The 22,296-nt window shown below is 45.2% G+C and overlaps 1 protein-coding gene across 7 annotated transcripts in view; it reads right to left on the bottom strand.

The window, feature by feature from the left end:
• Positions 1-5,981: 5,981 nt before the first annotated feature.
• Positions 5,982-22,296, bottom strand: part of LOC126982374 (von Willebrand factor A domain-containing protein 5A-like) — a 77,647-nt gene continuing 61,332 nt past the window's right edge. For 5 of the 7 annotated variants that reach the window (XM_050834386.1, XM_050834391.1, XM_050834389.1 and 2 more), the window contains one exon: positions 18,705-19,460. In XM_050834386.1, coding sequence (XP_050690343.1) covers positions 19,287-19,460 — 174 coding nt within the window. In that variant the 3' untranslated portion in view covers positions 18,705-19,286. Of the gene's footprint in view, positions 6,397-17,076; positions 17,362-18,704; positions 19,461-22,296 lie in introns of those variants that run through there. The other 2 variants (XM_050834387.1, XM_050834388.1) reach the window with 2 other exon arrangements.

The raw sequence follows: 22,296 nt of genomic DNA, 5'->3' as shown, positions 1-22,296 counted from the left end.
CAGGAAAATCTAAAAAACATTCCGGAGAGAGTTCAGGTATATGAGGGCGGAGAGAACGAGAAGTTAAGGGGTGTGATCATCACTAGGCAAGTAGTCCAGGATGAGATTAGTAAGTTAAAGAAAAACAAATCGCCGGGCCCAGACGAAGTATTCCCAAGATTGCTGAAAGAGTGCAAGGAGGTCCTCAGTGGTCCACTTACCGATATCTTTAAGATGTCGGTAAATTCTGGGTATGTGCCCAATCAATGGAAAGTAGCTAATGTGACGCCGATTTACAAAAAGGGAGACAAGTCAGCCACCTCATATTATCGCCCAGTTAGCTTAATATCAGTTGTAGGAAAGATGTTGGAGTCAATTATATCCGGGAGCATTCGGGATCATCTAGAAAAACATAATTTAATTCATGATTCACAGCATGGATTCACAAAGGGTAGGTCTTGCCTTACTAATCTGTTGTCCTTCTTCACTAAAGTAATCGAGGCGGTTGACCGAGATGAAAACTATGACATATTGTAACTAGATTTCAGTAAAGCGTTCGACAAAGTTCCCCATCACCGGCTATTACTAAAATTAAAGACTCACGGCATAGATGGGAAAGTTTTGAACTGGATCAGGGCGTGGCTGAGTGGTAGGAAGCAGGTGTAAATCAATGGTAAAAAATCTGAATGGGGCAGTGTTACGAGTGGAGTCCCACAAGGGTCGGTGCTGGGTCCTCTGCTTTTTATTATTTACATCAATGACTTGGACACAGGAATTAGTAGTGATGTCAGCAAGTTCGCAGACGATACCAAGATCGGTAGAGTAATCCAATCAGACAGGGACGCTAGCGTTCTCCAGGATGAGCTTGACAGACTATATGATTGGGCGGGGAAGTGGCAGAAGGAATTCAATGTCGGGAAGTGTAGCATTCTGAGTGTAGGTAGGAATAACCCCTCACACAATTACTCCTTAAATGGCACTCCTCTAAGCAGGTCTGGGCGTGAGAGAGACTTAGGAGTCCTAGTGAGGGTTGACCTCCGTCTTGGGGCTCAATGCATTCAGGCTAAAAATCGGGCAAACAGAGTACTTGGTTTCATCTCAAGGAGCGTAAGCAATAGGAGCGCTGAAGTCATCCTCAAACTTTACTTAGCACTATTTATACCTCATCTCGATTATGCAGTTCAGTTCTGGTCCCCCTACTTTAGAATGGATAACAAGATGTTAGAATCTCTACAGAGGAGGATGACAAAGATAATTCAGGGGGTGAGAAACTTGCCTTATGAAGACAGGCTGAAGCAGTTGCGAGGAGACTTGATCGAAGTCTATAAATGGATGAAGGGCTTGAATAAAGGGGATGTCAATAAGATTTTGATAGTAAAAGAGCCAGGTAGGACGCGTAGCAATGGTTTTCAGTTAGACAAATTCAGTTTTAACAAAGACACAGGCAAGAATTGGTTCACCAATAGAGTGGTGGACGAATGGAACAGGCTTGGGAGCCATGTTGAGGGTGCCAATACCGTAGATACATTCAAGAAGACATTAGATAAAGCCATGGATGGTGAGGTAAGGTGGGGTTGAGTGTACAGGAGCTGCCTTGTATAGGCCGACCGCCCTCTTACAGACTCATTACGTTCTTATGTTCTTATGTTTTTATGTAAGGAAGAGGTCTAGTATGTTGGGCCGGTCTCCAAGACGGTCGGGAATATGTGTAGGGTGCTGAACCAACTGCTCTAGATCGTTGAGGAGAGCAATGTTGAAGGTTTGTTCACCAGACTGGTCAGTGGAAGAGGATGAAAGCCAAAGCTGGTGGTGAACATTGAAATCTCCCAAGATGGAGATTTCAGCGAAGGGAGAGTGGGTCGAGATGTGCTCCACTTTAGAGTTCAAATAGTCAAAGAATTTTACATAGTTAGTAGAGTTAGGTGAGAGATAAACAGCACAGATGTATTTAGTAATAGAATGACAATGAAGTCTTAGCCAGATGGTGGAAAATTCTGAAGAGTCAAGGTCGTTGGCACGAGAGCAAAAGATGTCGTTGCGCACGTAGACGCAACATCCAGCTTTGGATTGAAATTTAGGATAGAGGTAGTAGGAGGGAACAGAGTACAGATTGTAGCCTCAGAAACCTGTGTTTCGGTGAGGAAAAGAAGGTGAGGTTTAGAGGAAGAGATATGGTGTTCCACAGAATGAAAATTAGAACGAAGACCGCGAATGTTCCAGAAATTGATAAGAAAGAGGTTCGAGGAGTCATCACTACACCTCTCAAGTCGGCAGCCAGAAGGGGAGTCCTCCCTGGGGGAATTTGAAATTAATTAATTATTAACCTGTTATAATAATGATGAAAATAAAAATACTATTATTATATTACGCATGTCATCTACATTTCAAGAAGTTGTGAGCAAAATTAACCTCTGCCACAGATTAACCACGATTGCCGCGCGGGGAAGGGCTCCATACACTTCTTTAGTATTCTAAACCGCCTGGCGCCGCGCGGGTTGGCAGTGCACGCGGCCGATAAATCAATGCGCGGCAATGATTTATGGGCCGCGTGCACTGACAACCCGCGCGGCGCCAGGCGGTTCAGAATACTCTGAAGTCTATGGGGCCCTTCAGGCGGGAGGATTTTCCCCGCGCGGAAGAGGTTGGGTGCTGCTCATCTGGTGTCATTTTTCAATCAGGTATGCATTTTTAAGTATTAATTTGAATAGTCTTATTATTAGTACTTTTCTTCATCAACTTTCAGGTCAGAATATAATGTGTAGAATGCCCCTTGAAGGAGCCTATAAGGCTGTTTATTGGGTGGGTCCACCATTTACGTAGTCGCTTCATTTTTAACGCCCTGGGGCCGGATTCACTAACGCCTCACAGATACGAAGATCTTAAGTGGATCCAATATGGAGGAAATAAGAATGCTGTATCTTGCAATTCACAAAAAAATCTTAAGTCCGCCATGTTTATATTTTCCTGCCTTAACGCTGTTTCACACTCCCGCCGACAGACGGCGTAGTGTGCTGTTGACCTTTTTCATTCAACCAATAGCAGCGCTCGATACATACGTACTCAAAGTCGGGCAAAATGAATGCATAAAAAGACTTGATTACATTTGAGTCACAAGCAAATATTTTGAAGCACTTACGAAATATACCTGTCTTCTGTGCAATAGTGGAAGATATGGAACGGATGTGCTTCTCAAATGTCAGTTTACTTAGAGTGAAGAGTGACTCCCAACAAACGAATACTAGAAACACCCTTAATCTGTTCACAAAAAATAGGCAAACAAGGATGAGGTGGATTCAAGGAACAGGATAAACTAAATGGAATGCGTTTTATTAGCATTAAGCTTCATGCCCCAAAGTTGACACCAAGCGGTGATCATTGCCAAGTCCCTATTCAGAGATGCAGCAACTTCACCTCTGTTGCTAGCAGAGTGAACAGAGGAGTACTGAGTTGTGTCATCAGCATATGAAATAAGCAAAGAAGACTGCAGGTCATGAGACAGAGTCAAGAGAGCGTCTCATGTTCCCAAACCCTTACGGAATCCGAACTGAGAATCAGGTAACTGATTGAATTTATCACAGTATATGGAAAGCCGTTTAGCCAAAAGCCTCTCAAAGATCTTAGAGAGGATAGGAGTAATAGAAATTGGGCGGTACTCAGTACAGGAAAAGTTGAAGCTGAGGCTCCCTTCGGGATGGGGGTGATGTTAGCCTTGCGCCAACAAGAAGGAAAACTACCAGACTTCAGGAAGTTAGGAAGAGGTCTAGAATATTGGGCGTATCTCCAAGGCGGTCGGGAATACGAGTAGGGTGTTGAACCAACTGCTCTAGATCATTGAGGAGAGCAAAGTTGCAGGCTTGTGCACCAGGCTGGTCAGTGAACGAGGATGAAAGCCAAAGCTGGTGGTGAACATTGAAATATCCTAGGATGGAAATTTCAGCGGAGGGAAAGTGGGTCAAGATGTGTTCCACTTTAGAGTTCAAGTAGTCAAAGAATTTGTGATGTTCCTGAGGACTAATTTTCTTTATATATTTCCTGTGTTTATTTTGTATGTGTGTATGTTGGGGCAGCCGGGTCGTCTGGCTCAATGGGAGGGAGGGATAGTGTTATACCAATAGGTGTGCTTGCGTGTTTGTCTGTGTTGTATGTGTTGTTTGTGTCTCTTTGCATGTGTAACGTGGTGCAACAGTCGGGGATGACCTGTGCAGGGGTATGGGGAACCGAGACACGGAGAAGAGAGACGGCTTGGGGAGCAGGGTCCGCAGGGAGTTGCGTGCGAGACAGCGGAGGGACGGAACTGTCACGGAAGACGCGTGACTGAGCGGAGTCAGTGTGCTCGTGTTTGTGCCTGCTAAGAGCCGTGTGCGTCACTTGCACGTGTCTGTTGTGCTTCTGTGTGCCTGAATAACCTGTACTGTGCCCCGAGAACTTCTGTACTGTGTGAGGAACCAGTCATTAAACGAGGAATTAATGGTGAACGTGTTTCCTTTTGCCCCAGCCTATGGCGTTCCCTCCTCGGTGCTCTGTGGGCCGCTGTCGGTGCCTGGCGCCCTCCTTGCTGTTCTGGGTTTTCAGCACGCCGCCTGCCTGCCCGGTGTTGGTGTGTTGTGGTGGGCGGCGTAACATTGTTAAAAAAAAGGGGAGGGACTGCCTCAAATTTTTTTTTTTACTTACAAAATTCTGTATTTTTTTCTCTTTCTTTTGGTATATGAATGAATATGATGAAAGAATAATAAAGTGGTATGCAACATGCAATGCAATGCATTGCAACGTGCTGCAATGAGTTTCCCGCGGCGCTACGGGCTGTAATCGGTGTTTTCACCTCTCTTTAATTATATGATTTTTTTTCTTAGTCTGTCCTCTCGCACCACTAGTTAAAAAAATGGTATCTTTTAGCACTCACTAATATTTTCTCGTATTTATCCGTGAAAAAATATATATATTATAATTGTCGGATAATATTCACGAAAGCATAGCCTCCTCTGGATTTGTGACCCCGTACAAAACACCTGACCTTGGGTAAACAAAGCAGCCTGTGTACACAACCAATGAAAATAAGTAAAGGAAACCATTTCTGCTTTTTTCTTCATACCCTCATGTATATATCCTGTGAATTTCAAGTCCCTAGGTGGAATAGGTAAAATACATTAACTGGTTCAACTTCATCGCTTGATTTCTTAAAACCATGGATTTGCACTTAAAAAAAATATCTTCTCCTTTACACTTCTTGTTATATACATATCTCCTACTGTAGCCTATGAAAGTATGTGTAAGGAATAGGGTCTGCTATCTATTGTTTGAAGTTGATTTTGATTTTTGAGAAATGTATGTCATTTATTTAAATTTTCATCGAACTTTAAAAAATACTTTATAATATTGTATAAAACCAAACGCTAGCAAGCGTTAATCTCCTATCCTTCCTGCTTAAAATGCTTTTTAAATGAAAGAAATCGGACCATAAATAAAGGAGTTACACTTAGAACATAAGGAATTTAACATGGGATTTTGGGATTTTACAACCCCCCCTTAAAGGGGGTAGGACAATCAAACGGAACACACCCTGCTTACCTAACAACGGCCAAGAAGTGACTGCCGGTAAGGGGTGGGCGGGCCAAAGATTCTATAGTTTAAGCATGGGCGATCCAATGTTAAAGCCTGAATGCCACTGGTGCCACCATCTATTGGACTTGAGAAGGTGAATGGTGGAAGCGTAATTTCGTAGGGGTAAAAAAAAATAGTTTTTTGAAATTATATCTGCATTTCAATTCATTTTCCCTAATGAAAGAATCTAAGGGATACGTTTATGTGATATGTTATTATTTATATTTGATTATTTAAAGGAAATTCTTGATGTACTTGTGGCAAGAGAAGTAACTCTAGCCTTGGAGTACACCATCATTTAATTTCCTAGAGACGCCTGACGATAAGGAAGTGCTGAGTAACAGACCAACAGACTTTTCCATTATTTTATTCAGTTTGTATTGTGCTGGTCGAATTGACGATAAATATATGGCAAGCGATTGGCAGAAATAGAGGACAAGCGACAGGTTGCTATGTACTGTTAGCTTTGAATACTGACTCACCGATTCATTTACGTCGTTAAATGATCCAGGGGGTAAAATTTATATAAATAACTGTATAGTAATTATTTATCCAAATTATTTATCTAAATACAGGAGCATAAAGAACCTTACGGTTCCTAACAATTACTAGCCAAATTAGTAAACAATCGTGTAGAGGAGAGAGCGGGGCTGCCAGGACTCAAAACAGTAACTGCAGTTACTCCACCAGCCTGCCAAGTCTTCTCTCGTCTATACCCGCACAATACACACTCATTCTGCACTTCCTTTCCGTCTGCCATCTCAGGAAAATAGAGTGCTGGAGAACTCCAGGCAGTAGTTTCTTTTCTTGCCACAAAACCTGCAAGAATAACGTTGAGTAGTAAAACATGGCGTCGGGAAGGCTTTGATGACTAAACTGACTCCTGATGGCAGCGAACCACGTTGTTATAGTAGGATATCAATGTATTATTATTATTATTATTATTATTATTATTATTATTATTATTATTATTATTATTACCACGAATTAGGCATACAATTGTCAATGGAAAAAAACCACGACAGATAGATCACGCCACCTTATAGGAATGTCGTCCGTCAGTGTTTACCGTCTCAGTTTGTATACAAAGCATTTCATCAAGCTTGAAAGTCACCTTGACATACGTGACCAATTGTAACAATTATTTTCCAACCTGTAACTCGTCACTCCTTCACGAGAGTCCGACTGACACGCAATGGCAGTCGCTCTCGCTCCGACGCTCCTTGTACATATAGGCTAAGAATATATTCGCCTTAAGGAAGCTGAAGTCTTAATCAACGCCCTTTAAACGTCCCCCGGTACACCGCTACATAATTGGTTGGCAGCGGTCCCCACTGCGCCTATGCCTTCGCTACCTCGTTCTCCTCCAAGCTCCAAACCACGAGAACTCACCAACAAACTCCGGGGACAGGCGTAGAAGGAAGGAAGGAGTCACAAGCCAGCCGTCCGCGGCAACTCACCAGGCGCCAGCTACAAGCTCTCTTCAGGCGTCTTAAGCCTCGAGCCACCAACAGGCCTACGCAGCCGAAAGCGAGGACCACAATCAACAGCCGCCCCACCCGCTTCAAGCCAGCACTGCTACGAGCACTACAAGCCACTCACAGCTCAATCGAAGCCCTCCACGATACGCAGAAGAATTCACACCCTCGGGCCTCCGCCCGCAGGAGGAGGCACGCCCCACTGGCCTTGGAACAACCCACATGCCCCTCGCACCACAGCGGGCGGCAACACCGCCGCTGCCGGGAGCATCGGCCCAAACCTCTTCCGGCAAACAGTCAACCAGGGCAACCGTGGACATCTCCCGGTGACTGCAAGCAGTTACCACTACCGTTCCTGCAAGGCGTCTTCTCAAGAGGTTACACACCCAAGTCGCCTTATCTGCCACCGCAGCCCATCTCTCAATATAACAAGAACGCCGCAGTCGTCCTACGTCTGGCAGCAGTGTTCCGGCACCAGACCACTGCCAGTCAACTCGCCTCGTCAGCAGTTTCCAGCAGCCATTACGAGTCTCCCGATGTTCGCCCTTCCATCAACTCTCACCGCCGCTCCTGCCGCGGCCGAGGTCTTCCAACGCGACTCCCCAGACTGCACGTACCCCAGGGCGTCGCCACCCTTCGCCCTCTACACTACATCAGCTGATTAATCTTGGTATTTGTGGATATTTCCTTCTGGTCAAAATATGCCGGCTCAGCTTATTCCAATTTTCTTTCGAGCAGAGGCACGACCTTTTTATTTCTGTGTTCCTAACATGTTAATCAGTCATAATTGTGAGAGTAACGTTCATTCGCATACGATATTGATCCTTTCTTATTGTCTGCTAGCGGTAAAACTGATTTCCCTGTTCATAGTTCATTTTCCTAAGTGTGCCCTTGCTCCGTTTTCTCTTCGCCGCTCGAGGGAAACCCAGCAAGTTAAAGGCATACTCACTTAATTTTCTCCTACCCAAAAACAAAAAAGAAAACCGCTGTTTTTAATAGAATTATTATTTCATATACTCATATCATTATGACATTCCATTATAACTTTAACTTCTATTACGTCTAACAGGCACCTTGCTAGCCATCCTTTCTTGTTTTTAGGGGTTCGGCGCAAACTATTAATTCATACACGTTACGTTTATTGGTTAATATTTACAGCTATCGAAATATGCTCCTATATTGTAACTGATTTAATCCATAGTATGAACAAAGACACTCTCGCTAAACTCGGCGACACTTTTAAGCATTTAACACAGACCACAGACGAAGAGGGAATGGAACACGATACAAAAACCGGTGAATTTACTAAGGTAATCTTGCGTTCAGGCACTCATTATTTATCAATTCCAGCCCGCAGAGTTCATTTACCCCCGGGTCCGTCGGAATACTTACAACCCACTCAAGGTTCAAGAACACCCTCACCATCAACCCCTCGCAACAGCCGCAGCATTGCAAGCGCAAAGTAAGGCATCTCTCACCTGTAGTTTTTGCAAACAATCAGGACATTCTGAACATTCTTGCTTCGCGAAACGTAGGGAATCAACACACTCAAGACAGGGCTCTGATAGGAGATCAGGAGGTTACAGGGGCGGGCATCATTCATCACACAGGAACCCTAAGCCAAACCATCAGCGGAAGACTGCCTTTTGCCATGTCCACGGGAATTGTTTTCATGATTCCGACAGTTGTTAGGCAATACAAAAGGCCAAGGAGGGACAGAAGAACAAGTCCTCGGCGGACAGTAAACCACACTCCTCCTCTTCTCAGAATAAAAAGGCATGACTGCGTGACAGCCCCAAGGCGTAGCTCCAAGTATCCAATACGGACGATACTAATTGGGAGCACCTAGACTCCGTCATTGCCGCCTTGGGACGGACATGCATAATTGCCCTCCCTTGCAAGGTGGGCAAAATTTCACTCACCTTAGCGGTAGACACGGGTGCGACACTCAATGTAATCTCAGACGCCCCTTACAGGTCACTGACACGACAGGCGAGAGGGGAAAATTGGCCGCTCCAAGAGAACGACCTGAATGTGGTAGGCGTGACGGGCACCACTTTGGGAATCCATGGGCGAGTACCACTAACAGTCAGCTTACATGAAAAAGTATGTCCCTTTCGAGATTTCTTTTATGTCTCTAGCAGGTTTGCCTTACCTGTGGATGGGATCTTAGGATTAAACGCCATGAAAAACCTGCACATAACCATAAACCCTGAAAGCAACGAGATCGTGTATCAAGGACGACGCATACGGGGGATAGTAAATCCATCGCCTATGTCACCTGTAATCCCGCCCTCAGAGGGGGAAAATGACCAACCCACCACAGACTCAGGGTCTGCCACCGCCCAAGTGTCACCTCTTACGGTCAAACCACACGAAAACTTTACAGACTTGTGGTGGACAGTAACGGCAGTCGTAGAAGGTCCTCAAATAGTTCCGGATCGTGCTGCAAAACTTGTTAAAATCCGGTTACCTAACGCCCCTCCAACGGGCAGTGATGTGTGTATCGACGGAGCTCCTCACATACACCGCGTGACGGTGGAGGTGACTCTCGCGACAGTCAAGGAGGGAGGTATTGCAGAGGCATTGGTAATAAACACGTCTGGATCCCCTGTATCCTTAAAACAAGGTGTTAGATTATGCCAGTGTCTAGTGTATGGGAGAAATGTCGCCCCGGAACCAGGTGAATACCCTTCAGCACAAGTCTCAGGCATAACCTCGGCGTGTCAGGCTTCTCCCGAACAAGACACAGCTAATTTAGAGGCATTCCTAAAAGTTGCACACTATTCCGAAATTAAGCCAACCTTAGTCCAGCTACTGGAACATTATAGGGGGGCGCTTGCTCTACCTGGCGAGCCGCTTGGAGTTACGCAGTGTGCTGAACACCACATTAGTTAAAACCAAATACCAATCCTGTATATATCAATGCGTACAAGCTCCCCCACAGCCAGAGGGAGGTTGTGCAGCAACTTATATCTGAAATGTTAGAACAAGGTGTCATCAAAGAATCGAATTCCCCGTGGAATTCACCCTTGTTTCTGGTTCCAAAGAAAGACGGTTCTTATCGTCCTGTGATTGATTTCCGGCGTGTGAACAACGCGACCGTGGATGATCATTTTCCGCTTCCCGTTCTTAGAGATCTTCTGATGTGTCTCGGTAGAGGAAATAAAATCTTTACGAGTCTTGACCTGGTCAGTGGCCCCCGAGTCCCGGGAAATAACGGCATTTAGCACACCTCATGGTCACTATGAGTGGACGAGGATGCCATTTGGGCTCAAAGGAGCTCCCTTGACCTTCCAAAGGACAATGAACAGTATTTTTGGTGACTTGCTGGGCAACTCTGTCTATGTGTATTTAGACGACATCATCATAGCAAGTAGAGACGTGCATGCACACATGGATACACTAAAAGCAGTCCTACACAAGAGGTCGGATTAAAGCTCAAAATCACCAAATGTGAATTCTTAAAGCCTCGGATCAAGTTCTTGGGGCATGTCGTGGACGAATTCGGCATCCACACAGTGGACGACTAAATAAAAGTTATTGCCGAGTTCCCTCAGCCAACGTCTGGGGACAAGGTACGGTCCTTCTTGGGAGTCGCAGGTTATTACAGGCCTTTCATAAAGGACTTCGCAGCACGCGCGAATCCCCTAACCCATCTATTAAAGAAAGACGTACCATTTCAGTGGCTCCCAGCTCAACAAACGAGCTTTGAGGATTTAAAGAAAGCGCTTACACAGGCTCCGGTCCTTGTCTTTCCGGATTTCAAGGACCCCTTTCAGCTTTGTACCGACGCTTCGGCTAGTGGACTAGGAGCCGCTCTTATGCAAACAGATAAGTCCGGCATAAAGCATGTAATAGCGTTCGCCAGTCGAGTACTAACAGCTCCGGAAAAGAACTATCCTGTTACCCACCTAGAGGCTCTTGCCATTGTGTGGGCTCTGAAGCATTTTCGAGACATAGTGATGGGGTACAAAATTGTGGTGTATACGGACCACGCGGCCATAACTGATCTTTTCAAGGGAAAAAACCTACACGGTCGTCTGGCAAGATGGTTCTTAACGATCCAAGCATACAATCCGGAGATAAAATATATCACCGGGAAAACAAATGTGGTCGCAGATGCCTTATCTCGGAATATTCCGATATGCACGATTACCACCCCAGAGGTCATCCACAACTTCACTTCACCTGAGCTACACACTGCTCAGCGAGACCACCCTGTGTGGAAGAGGTTAATTTACGCCCTAGAGTCGGGAGACGAAACAAACCTTCCTGAATTGCCAGTTCCCTTTTCACAATTCTTCCTATCAGAGGACAACCTCCTTTGTAGGTCATGGCCAACCAAACCTGTACCTATAGAACAACTGGTCATCCCAGACAAATACGTCCCCGTGACGCTTAAGCTGGTCCATGACACACCCATTACGGGTCACCCAGGAAGAGACAAGACGCTGTCTGTAACCAGACGAAAATTCTACTGGCCCACATTACGGGTTGATGTAGAAAAACATGTCGCACATTGCGTCGTTTGTGCTAAGCACAAGGGGTCCGTAAAAGGGCCAGCGCCTATGTTACAATACCCAGTACCAGAGGCGCCATGAGATGTTGTTAATATAGACTTATTACAGCTCCCCCAGAGCCAACATGGTTCGTGCTACTTATTGGTGTGCGTCGACCAGTTCTCTAGGTTTCTAGTTCTAGCGCCTGTCAAGGACAAGACAGCCACACGAGTGGCCCATGTCCTCGTGACTCACGTGTTGTGTCCACATTCGTCTCCTCGAATTCTTTTGAGTGACAATGGTGCCGAGTTTAGGAACTCAGTATTGAGCGAAATATGCGCTCAGTTTAACATCACGCAGTCCTTCATCACTGCTTACCACCCAGCTGCTAATGGGTTGGCGGAGAGGGATAATAGGAAAATCTTACAGGTCCTCAGGCCTATCGTGAACGATCTCCACGATAACTGGGAGGATTGGCTATCGCATATAGCCGCTTCCATAAATACGTCGGTAAACGACTCCACGGGGAAGTCTCCCTACTACATCTTATATGGGGTGGAGAAAAGTCTTCCGTACGACTTCCTAACAAAACCACAACAACCTCTCTACAACATTGATAGGTACGCACAACAGCAGTTGCATATGTTTTCCAAGATACACTTAGAGGTTAGGCGTACGTTAAAAGCTACGAAGGTTGAAATGATGTCAAAACAACACAAACAGGCCGTCCCGGTGGAATCAAAAGAGGGTGACACAGTCATGATTAAGCAAGCGGAAAGGAGTTCGAAACTGGGGGCTAAATTTGTGGGTCCTTACCGAGTTGTTCGGAATGTCAGGGGAAATCGGTTCGAGGTTCTTGAGTCAAATAGTGGAGTCAGTCTAGAAGTTCACAGTGATCGTCTGAAAGTAATTCCCTCACCTTTGGACCTTGATATTGGTAATTCCCCCTCAGAGTCATATGTTCAACAAGGTAATCCCAACACCCATAGCTATAACTTGAGACCACGGGTTTAAATACTTCATTCCCACCACTTTCAGATCATGATGTTGCGTTTTCTGATCATCTTGTTGTCCCTCGGCTCCCTGCTTGCACCGACACCCATCCACCTGAAGCCTGGCGCCCTCACGGCACACATAGGAGAGGTCTTCCTCATAGAAGATGTGCTCCTCGTAAAATATCCATATACTTCCTTGACCAATACCACAGACACAATCAGGATAGTCTCAGAAAAACTACTCGGCATGGCAGACGCCATACGGGCTACTAAGACTAGGGAATCAAAGGCACCTTCTAGTACCAACTCTCTGAATCTTTTTCAACTACTGGAGGATAGGATTCTGTTCTTGCAGGGAAAAGTTGATGAGGTAGACATGGATTATAGTTTTCACTCAGTTCACTCTCGGGTAAAGAGGGGGTTGCTCAACATCGTTGGGTCAGCCTCAAAGTTCCTCTTCGGTACGGCAACCGACGAGGACGTGCGCGATTTGCGGGACCACTACGCTCATGTACTTTCCTTTGCTGCCCGAAATCGCAGGGTGATCAACGCCAATTGTAGAAAACTTGCGCGGTTGCATACTCACATTGAGGAACTGCTAGAGCAAACAAATAAGATGGTAGAAGTTATCAACATAGTTGTCAAGCAGATCGACCAGGTGAATCAGTTTCTCCTCCTAGATCAGGCCTTGCATGTATTGTAAAACGTCATTAACTCTGTCACAACGGCAAATCAGCAGGTTATTAGCAACATGGTTGATGCAGCGCACGGTAGTCACGCCTGCCTTGTTCCCTCTACACGATTTGAGAACGACTGTCCATATCGGGTATCAAAATTATAGCCTCACACCTTTATTCAACCCACACATGAGTCAATATTTTTACCCCTTGATTGAGTCCAGCCTCACCCCCGATGCCATAATCATTCATGTTCCATTTCAGACGGCGGACGTGTTTGAGGTACACGAAATTGTCCCGTTCCCTTTTTCAGCTAAGGACAGTGTGTTAGCCCTGGACACGTCCCCGTCTCTTGTTCTAATCGCGAAGGATTTCGCTCTGTATTCAACGGGTAGCTACTCACCCTTGCAACATTGCAAGGAGACGGTCTTCAGGCGATTCTATTGCTCTGCGTCTCTCTTTGCCTTCCTCCCAGTTCGGGGAGGGATATGCGAGATCGCCCTCACCCGCGTGAACGCGTCTGACGCTCTTTCCCTGTGCCCTCACTAGCATCTACCACCAACACCTGATTTCCATAAGAACTTTCAGGGTCTACATTATTTATATTTCCCTCAGTCCTTCTATGTATCAGTCATCTGCCCGGAGGGTACCACTTATCAACGGGTTACTGGTCACTATGCCATAGCGGAAGCATGCTATATCCGCTCCATTAACATAACAACGTACCCGTCCCGGATCCGTCTGGTTTTCACGGCCAATATTTCCCATCGAATGTTTCCTCTACGGTCTCTCGATAACATTCACTTCTCCAGCATCTCTTATGTGACTGATTCCCTTAATTCATTGTCTTTCGCAAACAAAACAGAGTTTGCGGAAACCCTGGAGGAAACGCTGCCTGAATACTTGCATCTCCCCTACTTGTACCCTGGATTTTTTGTACCAATGTTTCTGATGTTCGTCAGTCTCGTCGTCATGTGCTACCTTATTAGGAGGAACTCTGTCCTGCACGATTATTTGATTGTGCAGACACGGCGACTGGATGCAGGGAGGCCACTGGCAAGGTATTTTTTCCTTTTCTCAAGCACGTCAAATGACAGAAACCTGGCATTCCCCTGCTCCTGTACTTAACATTGTACTATGTTTCACTACTGTATTTTTTTTTTTTTTTAGGAGCTAGATGAACGTTTCATTGTCTGTAACTATGCCATTTGATAGCTACTTATACATGTGTCCTTATATTTATCTTTTGAGAGATTTCTTATGTTTCATGTCACACACGTTGTGTTTTACCTCTCACTATTTATATTATTACTACACAAATGTTCTTACTTAGCCAGTGTTTTATTGTAACTGTATCATAGGCAGTCTGCTTAACATGATCCCACTATGTATGATAATGGTAACTAGACTGCTAGTTAGATTTTTGTATATCGCGAGGTCGCGATCACTGGTAGGTGGCCGTGCAGTGTTATAGTAGGATATCAATGTATTATTATTATTATTATTATTATTTTTATTATTATTATTATTATTATTATTATTATTATTATTTAGTATCACCACGAATTAGCCATACAATTGTCAATGGAAAAAACCTACACGGTCGTCTGGCAAGATGGTTCTTAACGATCCAAGCATACAATCCGGAGATAAAATATATCACCGGGAAAACATGCCGGGTGTTATGGCGGTGTTATCAACTTGGAATTATCTACCAACTTTCTATCTATCATCCTTGACTTGTTAAACTATTGATAATAGGTATGACAAACTTTTTAACCCCAATAGAAATCACATGGGACTTTAAGCACTTTAAATAGCACTAGGTTTAACGCACAGCATATGGTATAGAAAGAAGCTAAACATTTCAAACAAGCTTAGCCTCCTCACCCTTTCAAATATGGTGCTGCCATCTAGGTGTGATTTAGGGGTTCTCAAACTTCTTTCAAAGAAGGACCCCTTTTATGACAAAATAAACCGAGGACCCCCTCACATATATTCCTAAAAAAATCATTTTTTGTTATGCAGTGCCTTATCCAGGATTTTTCCCAGAGGGGGCAAAAACTTGAAAAATTTCCCCAAAACATTTGACACCAGAAGTACCGCTCTTTGATGTTAAATTCTACCAGAAACAAAGGAAGGAGAAAGGGAAGGTTGAGTTAGGGGAAGGGGAAGGAAGAAAGGAGGAAGGGAAGGGAAGGGAAGGGAAGGGACGAAGGGAAGGTTGACTTAGGGGAAGGAGAAATAATAAAGGAAACATGGAAACATGGAAATGCAGGCAGCAGAAAACCTATTGGCTCATTACGAGGTCTACTGCTTTGGTGATTTAATCTCCTCGACAGCCACTTGGGGCTTGAAGAGCAGATGAAAGCACCTCGAAGGGAAGGGAAGAAGGGAAAGTTGAGTTAGGGGAAGGGGAAGGAAGAAAGGAGGAAGGGAAGGGAAGGGAAGGACAGGTTGAGTTAGGGGAAGGGGAAGGAAGAAAGGAGGAAGGGAAGGGAAGGAAGAAAGGAGGAAGGGAAGGGAAGGGAAGGTAAGGTTGAGTTAGGAGAAGGGTACGGAAGAAGGAGGAAGGGAAGGGAAGGTTGAGTTAGGGGAAGGGGAAGGAAGAAGGAGGAAGGGAAAGGAAGTGAAGGTTGAGTTAGGAGAAGGGGAGGGAATAGAGGAGGAAGGGAAGGGAAGGGAAGGGAAGGTTGAGTTAGGGGAAGGGGAGGGAAGAAGGAGGAAGGGAAGGTTGAGTTAGGGGAAGGGGAGGGAAGAAAGGAGGAAGGGAAGGGAAGGGAAGGTTGAGTTAGGGGCAGGGGAAGGAAGAAGGAGGAAGGGAAGGTTGAGTTAGGGGAATGGGAGGGAAGAACGGAGGAAGGGAAGGAAAGGGAAGGTTGAGTTAGGGGAAGGGGAGGGAAAAAAGGAGGAAGGGAAGGGAAGGTTGAGTTAGGGGAAGGGGAGGGAAAAAAGGAGGAAGGGAAGGGAAGGAAAGGGAAAGTTGAGTTAGGAAAAGGGGAGGGAAAAAAGGAGGAAGGGAAGGGAGGAAAGGGAAGGTTGAGTTAGGGGAAGGGGAGGGAAAAAAGGAGCAAGGGAAGGAAGGAAAGGGAAGGTTGAGTTGGGGAAGGGAGGGAAAAAGGAGGAAGGGAAGAGAAGGAAAGGAAGGTTGAGTTAGGGAAGGAAGGGAAAAAGGAGGAAGGGAAGGTTGAGTTAGGGGAAGGGGAGGGAAAAAAGGAGGAAGGGAAGAGAAGGAAAGGGAAGGTTGAGTTAGGGGAAGGGGAGGGAAAAAAGGAGGAAGGGAAGGTTGAGTTAGGGGAAGGGGAGGGAAAAAAGGAGGAAGGGAAGGTTGAGTTAGGGGAAGGAGGAAAAGGAGGAAGGAAGGTTGAGTTAGGGGAAGGGGAGGGAAAAAAGGAGGAAGGAAGGTTGAGTTAGGGGAAGGAGGAAGAAGGAGGAAGGGAAGGTTGAGTTAGGGGAAGGGGAGGGAAGAAGGAGGAAGGGAAGGTTGAGTTAGGGGAAGGGGAGGGAAGAAGGAGGAAGGGAAGGTTGAGTTAGGGGAAGGGGAGGGAAGAAGGAGGAAGGGAAGGTTGAGTTAGGGGAAGGGGAGGGAAGAAGGAGGAAGGGAAGGTTGAGTTAGGGGAAGGGGAGGGAAAAAAGGAGGAAGGGAAGGTTGAGTTAGGGGAAGGGGAAGGAAGAAAATAGTGTTTAAAAGTTATGGCAAAAAGATCATACAAAATCTGTACCAGCATTTCCCCCAAAAATTTCCCAGGGGGTCATTCTGCCCCCCTGCCCTCCCTCTAGCTACGCCACTGATGTAAAGCCTGTTTTTCACAATTCGATATCCATGTAGGTTATGTGGACAAACAAATGCAAATCAAAAGAAATTTATTAGATACAAAGTATATCTATGCACCATTTTACACTATCAACACTCATGGAAAGCTGCAAATTATAAATACATAGACTGAAAAGTAAGTTTAATTCCATCTCCAAGAGGCAATTCTGATAATATCAAAACACAAGACAACAATTCAATAAAATTGTACAATCCTTAGATAAGAGGGGAAAAAAAACAGCCTTCACATGTACTGCGTAGTCCCTCTCTGCCACAGTGACGACAGTTGTGTTGGTTGGTGAGGCTTATCACATTTCTCTGCACGTGAACACACACATAACAATCAAAATAAACAAATAAAAATAATAATAATAATAAAAAATATATATATATATATATATATATATATATATATATATATATATATATATATATATATATATATATATATATATATATTTGAACTTTTTTCTCGCATTAATATAATAAACAAAAGACATTTGGTATTAATGAAAAGGAGAGGAATTTCTGGATATATATATATATATATATATATATATATATATATATATATATATATATATATATATATATATATATATTATATATATATATATATATATATATATATATATATATATATATATATATATATATATATATATATATATATATATATATATATATTGGAAATAGCATGAAAAATCCAGAAATTCCCACTCCCTCTTTTTTCATTAATACCAAATGTCTTTTGTTCATTATGTTAATGCGAAGGATGGGCCTGTCTCCCAGTGCACAACTTCTCTATCCTTGGAGGGATGGACGAGAGGCATACTCTCAGGTCATCTTCCACATGCATCCGAACCCTGTACTTGGTTTTCATGACCGTCAGAGCTGAGAAAGATGCCTCGCAGAGATAAGTAGTTGGAAAAGGAAGGAAAACCTTCGAGGCTGCATCAAAGAGTTCAGGATACTCCTCTTTAACGGAAGGCCAATTGTCTACATATGCACTTTGACGGTCCCATCGCTTGACAGCTCCAACAGTTTTTCCTCTGCCTTTGCACTGAAACCACGTGCTGATGGATGGGCAACAAAAGGATCCCGAACCCAGTCCCAGGCATCGGTGTCAACATCAGTGAAGCATGAATTATAATGTTCATTCAGTGCAGTAAAATGACAGCAGATCTGATTTTTTACCAACTCGACTGATAGTTTGTTCGTGTCCAAAAACTCCGTGATTTGTGGGAACGTGTCGGTGAACCCATTCAAGACCCGCATACTCCAGTTCTCAGTTTCCCCCCTGAAGCCCTTGATTTTATCGCTGACCTCGAGGACAGAGGCAAAGCCGCCTTGGATGGATAAATTGAGTTCGTTCAATATGTTGAACACGTCGGCAAGATAGGCGAGCTGGGCTACCCACTTTGGGTCATAAAAAAGTGTTGCAGTGATCAGTGATGGGCTTGGCATCACACAGCTCGGTGCGCAGTTCAAACACCCGCTGTAAAACTTTCCCACGGGAGAGCCATCGTACCTCAGAGTGGAAGAGTAGTGTGTCATGTCCTGCACCCATTTCATTGTAAAGCTGAGTGAACAGTCGAAACCGTAGTGGCCTTGACTGCACATAGTTAACCACATCATACATAACAGTACTGAAAGCAGAGTGCAGGTCTAGGCAATGTCTTTCGAGGCGAGAGCCTGCCTCTGCAGCATGTAGTGTGTGGCTACTATCTGCGGATTGTTCACCTTTATCCTCGCAACCGCCTGATAACTAAGTCTTTTTTTACCTGAAGACTCGTGATACATACGCTCTTGACGGCCGCTGGATGTACACTGCCGGTGGTTGACATTCAACCAGTGTTACCAGATGTCTCTCAAAAGACGACTGCATCTACCGCTAAATTCGCTAGATTTCTCGGACCCCTTATCAAAGTGCCACGGACCCCTGGGGGTACACGGACCACACTTTGAGAACCCCTGCTTTAGATAAGTAGTCCGCTTCCTCCATCTCGGGGGCACTATTGTCCCTCCTCTTTCTTTAGACTCCTTAGGGCGGGCTAACGGTTGGAAACTGAAGTGTCTGAATACGTGACTTGGGGGGGGGGGGGGGGGGGAATGTTAAACAACAATATCTTGGACAACTAGTAAGTATGTAACACGACTGGGGAGAGAAGTAGGGTGTCATTTTAATTGATAATTACTCTGGTGCCTGCCAACACAGAAGATGCCGCTGCTGCCGTCGCCGCTCACTGGGCCTGGAGGGTGTCGCGAGCCTTGGCCAGCAGCTCCTCCACCTGCTCCCCACAGCCTGTGATGAAGGTCTGTGCTTTGGTGGCCAGCAGGGCCCACTGCTCCCTCTGATGGCCATACTTTCTCTCCAACAGCACCAGCACCAAGGCCGTGGCCCAGGCCACCTCGCCCTGTGGGTCCAAACACACACTTATAGCCACACGTGAGCTCTGCACACAGCCACCCAACCCTTACACACAAGATGCTGCCCATTGCTGGACTGTGCCCTCAAAGAAACACACACACACACACACACACACACACACACACACACACACACACACACACACACACACACACACACAGTGGGAATGCATGTCCAGGATAATTTCACAACTCATAATCTGTTGACAAGCATGGTCAAGCGAGCGGTGGGAGCGCACCTGGCAGATGCACTTCCGACCAGACAAATGCAAACTATTAAGATTCACCAGAGCGCACAACCCCATCCATCACACTTACACTCTCCACAATTCAGATTTAGAATCAGTTCACACACACAAGTGCCTTGGTATCCATCTGTCAACTAACTTGAAATTCAACACCCACATAGACCATATCAGTGCCACAGCCAACAGAACACTGGGGTTCCTGAGGAGGAATTTACATAACTGCACACTTGACTTTAAACACATAGCTTATGACACACTTGAGAGACCAACACTGGAATACTGCTCCACGGTGTGGGATCCTTACACACACAGAAACATTGGTAGGTTAGAACAAATCAACACCAAGGCGGCTAGGTTCATTACAAACAATTACACTCGAACGCCTGGAATCACAACACGGATCAAACAACAGATAAACATGGAACCTCTTCACATACGCAGACAAGCACACAGACTTACACTTATGTACAAGATCACAAATACTCACATTGACATTGACCCACAAACATACCTATGTACACAATGCAAACAGTCAACGTACTCGTAACACACAGATCCATAAATACCAAACATATCACACTAACACTGACGCATACAAGCACTCATACTTTCCACGCACCATAAGTGACTGGAACAGCCTCCCTCAACAGATTTTAGACTGCGGTACAATAGACTCATTCAAAAAACAAATACATACTCACTGGTCACCACAACACACCAGCACTAACAATTACACTTGATTCACTTCCCTCCCCTGCACACTCGGCTCCCCCGTCCCCCCAACAGCCAACAAATATGCGTGTTATGCACCTATACAGGTGCCCTGCGCATCATTAGTCCAGATCCAGATCCAGATCCAGATCCAAACATGATTCACAACGTGGACCAAGAGATGATGGATAAAGTGATACAGGCTTAGAAGAGAGGTGTTATGATTGCAGTTTTCAAGGCAATGAAGGAAGGGGAGGAGACAGAATCGATATTGATCTGTTCGTATGGAATGAGGGAGTAACTAGGACCCATAAAAGAGGTTTGAGAGAGATGAGACGCTCAAAAAAATATTAAGAAACACAGCATCCCCAACAGATGCGCTGGGCAGAGAGACTCTTCAGTTCAAAGACTTCATGAGTTTAGAGACAAGCTTGATTGAGCTTCAGACGGGACCCAGGGCCTATATTTATAAAGCTAACACCTCGTCTCCGGCTCGTCTTAAGAGCCCAAACCGTCCCAGTGGAGCTGGATGTGAATCTGAGACGCGGCGCGAGTAGCTAAAGTTGGTCCCGGGCAGGCATAAATCCTGGGTCTCGTCTTGAGGTTCGACCTTCGAATCTAAACATTGCCGGGTGTTGCCAGACAGCCAGCGTGCCTCATCAAAATCGTTTTACATTCAAACGCTCACTATAGACTTACAAAACCCTATTATAATGGATATTATGTACTTCTATTCAATACTTTTACCATTTTAAAGTATTATTACCCATTAATTTTCGTATGAGATAACTGACCTCGCCGTTGTTGGCAACTTTACGTTCCCCACTACCCGTGGCGGCTGGAGCCTCAGCTATGGTGCAAACTCGCCTGTGAGACGAGACATAAATTACACGCCTCATTTCTTTATAAGTAGCACATCACAACAAAGACTTCATTAAGTTTAGAGACAAGCCTGATTGAGCTTCAGACGAGACCTCAGGAGTGTAGCTCATTTCCTGCACATCACAACAAGGTACAGCCGATAAAGGAGACATCAAACACCCGCAGGTTGGTAGAAAAGAAGTTGAGTGAAATCTATGGACGTGGTGTTGTGTAAGTTAGGTTGGTACCTCTGGCTAGTCTACCCACTGGTACCAACCTAACCGACACAACATCACGTCTAAATATTTCACTCAGATTCTGTTCCACTGACCCGCGGGTGTTCCTTGCTGTGATGTGCAGAAATGAGCGGCACTCGTGGGTGAAGCTTAATCACCTTATCTCCAAACTCACTGAAGTCGCTGGACTGAACAGCCTCTATGTCAGCCTGTGCAAGTGTTCCATGCATCTGTTGGGGAAGATGTGCTTCTTGATATCTTTCATGGCTTTAGACTGGACAGCCTCTCTGCCCAGGCTGTGGCAGTGTTCCATGCATCTGTTGGGAAAACTGTGCTTCTTGATTCTTTCATGGCTTCCAGTTACTCCCGTATCCCATGTGAACAGATCTCTGTTGATCATGTCTGTTGTTCCCTTCCCTGGCCTGAAAGCTGTAATCATGTCACCTTTCTTCGTTTATCTAGGATTCTAGGTAAAGTCTGTTCAGAGTATGAAGTCGGTTCAAGGTGTGGCACATTCTTGAATTCCCATGAGTGCGGCTCTGCCAGTTCGACCGCCAATTATCAGATTAGCACCGTCTCCCTACCTACCCACCCACAACCCACCTGTTTATCTCTCTCTCTCTCCCTCTCTCTCCTTCTCTACCCGGGGGAGGGACCTAAGGGGACACGCCGACCACCACCACCATCACCACCACCACCACCACCACCAAAACGTGGCACCATGGGAAAAAATCGCTGCCACATGTCATAGAATTTATACAAATCGT

This window comes from Eriocheir sinensis, chromosome 50, assembly GCF_024679095.1.
Source record: "Eriocheir sinensis breed Jianghai 21 chromosome 50, ASM2467909v1, whole genome shotgun sequence".
In the NCBI taxonomy this organism is placed as follows: domain Eukaryota; kingdom Metazoa; phylum Arthropoda; class Malacostraca; order Decapoda; family Varunidae; genus Eriocheir; species Eriocheir sinensis.
Note: the sequence above shows the minus strand (reverse complement) of the source record. Positions and strands in the feature narration are given on the sequence as shown.